The 9,332-nt window shown below is 35.7% G+C and overlaps 1 protein-coding gene across 1 annotated transcript; it reads left to right on the forward strand.

Annotated features, from left to right (window-relative positions):
• The first annotated feature begins 524 nt into the window (after nt 1-524).
• Nucleotides 525-8,489, forward strand: LOC138326265 (arginine and glutamate-rich protein 1-like). Its single transcript, XM_069272391.1, has 5 exons — nt 525-883; nt 5,276-5,426; nt 5,667-6,049; nt 6,719-6,891; nt 8,328-8,489. The coding sequence occupies exons 1-5, from the start codon at nt 785-787 to the stop codon at nt 8,452-8,454; spliced, it is 933 nt and encodes a 310-aa protein (XP_069128492.1). The 5' UTR covers nt 525-784; the 3' UTR covers nt 8,455-8,489.
• The last annotated feature ends 843 nt before the right edge of the window (nt 8,490-9,332 follow it).

Raw genomic sequence — 9,332 nt, forward strand, 5'->3', positions numbered from 1 at the left:
ATTTTCACACTTGATATACCAGGTAAGATATCGTTCGAAATGTATCAATGTATCAGCACAGTTACGGCTGATCTAGTAACGAACCATTTACATATAGTAACCCCATTACATAACCCCATTAATATTCACTAGTTCTCGAGAGTTCATGCACTGTTTTTTTGTTTGTCAAGGTATACTTTACACCTGAGCCACCTATACTGTAGACGTATACCTATTATAATATCATCATTAACAATTCATCACACAAGCATCACAAATATAATGTGCTAGTGTCCTAGCCCAAAGTTCGACCGTGAGCTGAACCGGAAAAAAAAGTATGAAGTTCCATTCATGTGAGACCGATTCTACTGTTCTTCTGCGCTGTTCAGAGTGTATACTGTCCCATTGTGTTAGACATGCATGGCTGCATCATCGAACGCAAGGCAGGTTATGCTAATTTTCAGTTTCGTTTGAATTTTTAATGCAAATGGGTCGATATCGTTGAGTTTTACTGGTAGCATACATCTACGCTATTGGTTTGTTGATAGAACGTCACACGACTGGCAAAGGAGCAATTACTTTAGATACGGGCACCAAGGGTCAACATATATCAAACAATCATATTGTATTTCAAACGCCAAAATATCATTGAAAGTCATCGTATTGAAAACATTCAATATAACAAGTGTTCATCAACGAAATTATTGGATATAGGATGTAACAGGACGACCATTTGTATATTTCACCATTTAAAGGAAAGAGTTTTACCGTCAAGACATTCTTCTGAATAAGGATAAAGCTTACCATGACGCAAGACGAACCACCAAACATGAATATGACGGAGAACGTCGATGACGCCGTCTTCAAATACCTCAGTGCTACAGAGATGTCGCAGGATCTAAGGGTGTGTACATTATTATAAAAATGTTATTATGTATAGTACTCAGATCTAAAATATTGTTTTAAATATAAATTTCACAACAATAAACGGAATATAATATGCTTCAAGAAAATGTGGTAAGAGTATGTGCCGTCATTTGTTGGGTTTATGTACATATATAAATATTTTTGATCGAATCATTAACATTAAAGCGTCTTTTCACAATTTCTCTCAATGATTGCACCACGCCATGTGATCTGCAAGCCAAATGCCAAAGCAATAACAATAAGCTGAAAAGTTCCATTGTCTGTTTACAGTTTTCTCTTCAATAATGAATACCTTACAGCAGGTTATTTTCGTTGTAATGTTTTGAAGGTTCTATCTTATTTTATGTGATTTCACGGGGCAGTTCAACACAGTGTATTCTGATCAAGAAATATATAAATTAATTAAACTTTGATCTGTTCGATTAAGGTCGTAACATAGAATTGTTTTATCTGCGAAATTAACTTCTCATATGGGCATCTCAATCTACACGTTTGTTTTCTGCTGAAGCACAACGGCTCTCTTTTCGCTGATTCTTCATACAAACATGAAAGAATTTGTACACCAAGCTATTAATTATATTAATTAGAACTACATAGGTTATAAAAAGGAAATCACATTGTTCCAAATACGAAAGTTACTGTCATTATACTTTTTGACATGATATTGTAGTCATATACGATTTGTCTCTGTTCTCGGCAAAAATTGCTACATCGTTGTTTATCGGCTAAGTGAACATTAAAATCGATTTGCAAAGTTTCAGCCATACATGCATATAGTCTGTTGATATTTTATGGAATATCTCCAAAAGTGTTTTCCTATAAGTTTCTCTTTCAGTTTTTGTAACTTTATGTTACCATCTATATCAACCTCTCGTTGGGTAAAATGCAATACTTTTGTAAACGATGTTGGTAAAATATCTGAATTTGAAGACACTGCATATCGGCCTTTTTATCATACTTTTAAATAGTATATTTTTACACTGTGGCGTCCATTAAAATAGAAAGAGTCAATAATACTATGTAGTTGGACTATTTTGCAGCCATCGAATAATGACTGAACTATCTTGCATGAAGACCCTTTATGGTCTGCTGCTTGCTGTTATTCTATATTTACCTGCCAAATAGCCGTTAATAATTTGAAGATTTAAAATCCTTAATGATACCTTCAGATCTCCATGTTAAAAAGCAATATGAAATAAAGATAATCGAAAACAAGATCCATGGGTTTCGCAAAACTTCACTAATAACATACTGTCAGCAGCGCAAGCAAGAATGACGTGACCTGAACGTCGCTGTTATTTTAACGTCATTGCTTATTGTCGACGTCATGATAATAATGCTGTGATATCAGGAAGGCTGAAGTTAGTTCCGAGTTCCGTTTAAGAATATTGATGATATCATACATTTGTTAGGAACGTTGAGAACTTCAATCATATTCAGAAATAGCGACAACAAACTTTTTCATATCTAAAGTTGGTTCGGTAATGAAGTTTTCATTATCAAGGTATTTGTTGATGGTTGCTATAAAATTGGTACACCATACGTGTATAGTATGTATTATAACACTCGTGCACTATAGGTTTTGTTTGTTTCACCCTTTCAAGCTGATTAACTATTTACCATAAACCTTGCATCATATTTCCAATACTAATTTTTCTAAACGACGTGTACTTTCAGATTATGCCATAATTTGCATTTATTTAGATTAATAATTTATTTCATTTACCGGTTTGACAAAATAAACAACCCATTCAGTCTACGAGTACTTGATTCCCTCACTACACATTCTTTAAAACATTTTCCAGAAGATAGTTCTGGTCTCGATTTCTCGAAACAAAAGCGCAGACAAAAGTTAAAACTTACGTTTTTTCCTTAATTAACTTATGTGAAAAATGGCTCAGTTTTTTACTTAAGTCCATTTCGAGAAATGGAGGCCTGATATATCAGAGTTACTTATTAATTACCTTCTTTACTCAAGGGACATAACTCTGATAAATCATAACGAAAATTAATGTTTACATAACATATAATTAAGTAAATACTTTACAACGACATTATTACATTGAAACAAGCTAAATGGCGCTTAAAAATGGTACCTTATTATACCAACACGATATTTGCATAATGGCTACACATATCAATGGCTTCATGCATACACTCATATATCTTTCATACTACAGATGGAAAGTGTGTTGAATAATCATATCTTCCAAGTGCGTCACTTTCCATGTTTTCATCAGGGTGCCGTAACTTCGTTTTATGTCAAGGATAGTTATTAAAATATCCAACTCTACTATATATATCACGACAAAAAGGACTCGTGTTCAATATTTAACCATCCATCGCTCTTTCGTCAGCCTTTATGGAGCCTATACATATAATCCACACAAGCAAATGGTACACGTACCGCTCCCGATTGTAGCATATAGTACGCCAGGTACAAATGCCCAGTATCAAGAGTCTTTCATGAATGACATCCTTTCTTAACTTTCCAATATGAAATTATTACAAAAATAAAGGAAGTTCTTACTCTTGTTTGCTATCTTACATAAATATACGTGTCATTTACATATGTAATGCTTTCTTTTGGAACCGTTAAATGAAGGACGTTTCTCTCTCTCATATCGATTAATACTGGACCAGATTTAAGCTGATATCAATAACAGCATTGGAAGAGAAAAGTAAATATGAAGACAAGAAAGAGCCAATCAAAATTATTTACAAGTGCAATCATTATGTCATGTCAGCATGTGCGAGTTCTATACACCGTCTGCCTTTGTCTAATCCATAGCAGAAAGTACCAATGATTCGTGAATTGATACTACGAAAATGCCGCTTAATATCCTTTGTCCTAACTAGTTAACTAAGCAATATAGACATGTACATATATAAATCAGTAAATTACGGAATGCCGATATTGCATCATTCACAACAGGCCAATGCAATTCACAATTAGCTACATGAACTTTTTTTTCTGTTGTACTAGATACTGGACAGGTTTTGATGATCTCGCTTCATTTGTTTATTCACTCCAATTATCGTCCTCATGAATATAGTTAATGTCGGCTGTTCATTGAAACATTCGGATTTCAGTGGTGTTTCTCTTGGGAATAAACTAATTGAGCTAAATGTTCTGTGAGAAAAACTCATTTTATCTAGATCATTTATGGCTATCGTCCACTGATAAGCCAAATCCAATTTACATTTGTATATGTTTTCCAATAATTGACCAATTAAAGGATTCTGCGATTGTGGAGGGAAATGTCCTATCACAGTTTTACATAAAACATCAATATATTGTCTTTTTTAATACATGTAAAATATCATACGGGGTTCTTGAAATTACACACAACTTCACAGGTGCATATGTCATAACTGGGAAGAATTTTTGATGTGTTATTTTTTCTTCGCTTATCTATGGGAAGCCATAAGGATTGGAGAATTACGGCGTGAAAAAGCATTCCAATGGACAGGCAAATACATATTATGCCAAGATTAGTTACAAACAGAAAACGGATGCACTGTAACAGTTTTGTTCCTTGTGTCTTATGTATGTTTAGATGGAAACATTTCACACTTTACAATTACTAGAAACACAATCTGATTAAAACCAGCAAATGTGTAATGAAATTTTAGACCAAAACTTACCTACATAATTTGACCATGTTTACTAATTTCGCTCCAATGTTGAAGTAAATATAATGATTTTTGGTAGTACTGCTAAAAGCCATTTTTAACTTTTTTTATGCTAATCAAAATCTATACATTATAAGTATTGTTATTTTCCTTTTTATTTTTTTCTAGTGATGAGTAGCGTGAAAAATGCCTTTCTTGATTCATCAGTATGAAAAATACAGCACACATAACTTTAAGTGTTATTGTTGTAAAATCACGTGAAACATGTTTTAATTAGCCATGCATTCTTATGACTTTGAATTAAAATAGCATAAAGAGAGGAAAGTAGCTTTCCAATACATGGTAACGCTTAATGATATCATGACGCTGCCTCCATTGACAAGTCAACAGTAAAATGCTCAACAGATCTAGTTCTTATGGTGTCAAACCCCGTACAATCTTTAGTGATAGCTTGTTTGCCGATATCTCTTCTTGGATATACCTGAACAGAACTAAGTTGATAAAAACTGTGTATGCATCAGGAATAACTTAACGTATTACTGTTGAGTCGAAGGTTGTTGTGTTGCTTGTAAATTTTGGTAAATTATGTGAACTTGTTTTACTAGTAGGTGCGTTTCATTGATCAGAATGAAAAATCAACCTTAAAAACTAGTAAAATGCTTCCATCAAAAATAATAATAAGTACTGAATACCATGATTGTTTAAAAATACATTTGTTTTGTTTAACATACAGAACACGGTGATGACCATGTTCATGGAGCTGTTTGAGAAGGAAGCGAATGAGACGGTTGGAATCCTGGGAGAAAGTCGGCTGTTATTTAAGGCCGAGCTAACGGACTACCACCTGGAACAGGAAACGCTCAAACTGGAGGCGCGCATGCACGGTAAGTTTATCCTTTTAAAATCAACTAAAGAACTTGATGCCAATTGTATCTGGATTTTTTTTTCAAATATTGGTATTTAGGCTAAAAGGGAAAAAACTAAGAATAATCTATATCTGCCAAACATTTTTTACAATTATTGCTAATGCCTCAATGGTCTATTGTTTCCAAAAAGATTACAGCTGTGTGTTTTGTGTACATTCTTCATTTTTTCAGTATTTTGAAAATACTTTCCCTCTACAGAAGAAAGGCGACAGCAAGAGGAAATAGAGTTTCAGCAAAAATGTCGTCAGTCAAAGATGAGACCTTCCTCGAGTATGGAGGAAGAACCATTGCGACCAATTAGCAGAACACTGGCACAGATACGCAACGAGCGGTCACACAGTCGTGCGCAAAGTCGCGCACAAAGCCGTGCGCTTAGCCGTGCGCAGAGCCAAAACGATCGCAGCTCTGCAAGCTTCCGGAATAATGAAAGACCTCAAAGTTCAATGAGTATCCTAGGTGACAATGGCAGACCAGATTCCAGAAATAACCGCCCCTTCTCCAGAGCTCATTCTAATAGTCCCCGTCCCTTCAGTACCATGTCCTCAGGGGAACCTGCTATCTCCAAGGATCAATTGAAACAAGTAATTGTATTTCTTATATATTACGGGTATAGTGGTCAGTAAATAAAATTAACTTCGTCGGCTCATATAGCCGCTGAATTTCGTGGGCCACAATTTTAGCGACTTGGACTCAAAATTAGAAAATTAAATTTTGAAGTATGTATCGAAACCTTCGTCTGTTCTACGCATTTTCATTTTAATTTGTGTTATACATAGGCAGTCATTAATGGTCTACATTCATTAATTACAATTGTTTCTTTCATGTATGTTTAATATTATGTAATCACATCAATTTACTCTAAACGATACGTATATTGAGGATCTGTCATGCCTTCAAAATAGATTTATGACACGAGTTGTTTTTCTTTCGTCTTTTGCGAACCTTCGGCGGTCAATTCATCATTTTGTGGTAGAATTCGAAGTTATAAAAGAAGAAATACGTACCATTTATCGGCATCATACTAAGCAAAATACATATTGTATCACACGTGTGTGATAAATAAAGTTTATGAAGTGGATTTTTTGAATGGGGAAACACGGAAGTCATGTGATAAAAAGGTTTCACGTTATACTATTCTGCATGTTTAATCGTCAATAGATTTAACCATAATGTTTACAAGCGGAATATTGTGTTTTCTGTTTTACATACATGTTTTTGAAGTTAGACGTTTTGAATTTTCATTTTAACAGGAATCAGATGCCATATTGTCCGGAATGCAAGCTGCTGAAAACAAACAAATGCAGGAGAAGAAACGACAGCAGGAGGAACTTCAGAAACGAATGCAGGATAAATTGGCCGCCCGCAATGATCTTCAAAATCAGGCTAAGGCAATACTGGACCGCGCTCTAGAAGTAACTCAAGCGTAAGTTTTCCTTATTTATGAGTGGTGGTGAGGGTAGGGAGGTTCGCTCAATTTCTTCTTTAAAATGCAATAAAAATATTTTAAAATGCTGTATACAATTATTTATCCTGCAACTGTCCCACATACTGACCGATAACTACTGCCGGATAAACTTGTGCTTTATCCGTCAATACGATATGCTTTATCCGTCAATACGATCACGTGAATTTGTTCCATATCTGACGGTACTTTTTCTAACTTGACCCAGAACTTGAACCTTCCGGTGAATGAAACGTCATTCAGTCCCGCTAAAACGTGACGTCACATTCACCGAAATGACGTCATTTTTACGATATCGAAAATCTCGTATGGCGGTGCCGTCTTTTTCTTGGCTCATGACAAAAGTATGTATTGTTAAGTAATTCTTTAATAGGTATTTATTGTTATTTGAGTATTTTCATTTTCTTTCAGTGATATATCACACTGAATAGAATTACGGTGACTGTTTGTGAATGCGCTTATTTATTTCCCACGGCAGTAAAAAGGAGTGCACTCTCATTCGGTTAAGTGAATGAATCTTTACCTCCGCATCAAAGAATCGTCTCGCTTCGAGCGAAACAAAGTAAGGAACTGTCAATTTGCTTTCGTTTTGAATGCCATAATGGTTGCAGGATAAACAGAATACACGGTTAGTATCTTACAATACAAGGTTTATTTTGGTGCTCGACACGGAAAGCCGAGATGACTCGGCAAAGCCTCGTCATCTCGGCTTTCCTAAGTCTCGCACCAAAATAAACCTTGTATTGTAAGATACTAACCGTGTATTCTCTATTTAATCAGTTATACACTTGTTAACGCAACTTAGTAAAATGCTTCCTAAGGTTTTTCCAAAAAGTCCAATAACAATGATCGGGTTAGATTTAAATTAATTGGACGTGTTTGTTTTTACATGTATTACTATTTTGTTTGGGAGTGGGGGTTGGGGCAGAGGGGAGGAGGTTAGTTTTTTAGGGTTTTTTTCTGGGGGAGGTGACATCAAAATTACTGGTGGAGTGTTTTAGGATGTATATGCATGTTTCACCGTTCAACGTCTTGTCAACGGCTCATATGTGCCGTGTGTTGGGTGTGAGCTTGTCTAGTTTAAGAGACTGTAATATATTTGAGGTGTTTTGTCTGCTTACTTATATCAAAAAGAAAGAAATATGACAGCCTACTTTAATTGGTTATTTATATCGAAAAGAGTTAAACAATCACTCAATTATCTCACGACTTAGCACTCAGAGAAGGATTTTGCTATCGGATATATATCAATCCCATCAATAAGTTTATAATGAAACAGCCATGACACAAATGCATGTGGGAATATACACATTCACAGAAGGACATTATTTTATCCATATGACCATATGTTTCTGGCGATTCGTGCTTTTGATGATCATTTTCATCTTTTATCTCAGAAACAATTCCAGTAAGGAGAAGCTTGATCTGCAGCTCCAGGCAAGATTAGACAATCTGAAGAAAAAGAAACTACAGCTGCGGAACGATCCTCCAGGCGAGGAAGGGATTGAGGAAATTGACGTATAGTCTAAAGCAACCAACATCCGCATATCTACGACATAGCAACCAACATCCGCTTATCTACGGCATAGCAACCAACATCCTCATATCTACGGCATAGCAACCAACATCCTCATATCTACGACATAGCAACCAACAACCTCATATCTACGGCATAGCAACCAACATCCTCATATCTACGGCAGAGCAACCAACATCCTCATATCTACGGCATAGCAACCAACATCCTCATATTTACGGCATAGCAACCAACATCCTCATATCTACGGCATAGCAACCAACATCCTCATATCTACGACATAGCAACTAACATCCTCATATCTACGGCATAGCAACCAACAACCAAATATCTACGACATAGCAACCAACAACCAATATCTACGACATAGCAACCAACATCCGCATATCAACGGCAGAGCAACCAACATCCTCATATCTACGGCATAGCAACCAACAACCTCATATCTACGACATAGCAACCAACAACCATATATCTACGGCATAGCAACCAACATCCTCATATCTACGGCAGAGCAACCAACATCCTCATATCTACGGCATAGCAACCAACATCCTCATATCTACGGCATAGCAACCAACATCCTCATATCTACGGCATAGCAACCAACATCCTCATATCTACGGCATAGCAACCAACAACCAAATATCTACGACATAGCAACCAACAACCAATATCTACGACATAGCAACCAACATCCTCATATCTACGACAGAGCAACCAACATCACTAAATGTGATCAATGTTTATGTATTTTCTTGGATGAATAGAACTCGCAAAATTAAATCGTTGCAAAAATGTTTTAAACCAAAATGACTCTTCACCGTGAAAATAAATCACAGTTAAGCTTGAAAACACGAAATTA

This window comes from Argopecten irradians, chromosome 6 (genome assembly GCF_041381155.1).
Source record: "Argopecten irradians isolate NY chromosome 6, Ai_NY, whole genome shotgun sequence".
NCBI classification, from domain to species: domain Eukaryota; kingdom Metazoa; phylum Mollusca; class Bivalvia; order Pectinida; family Pectinidae; genus Argopecten; species Argopecten irradians.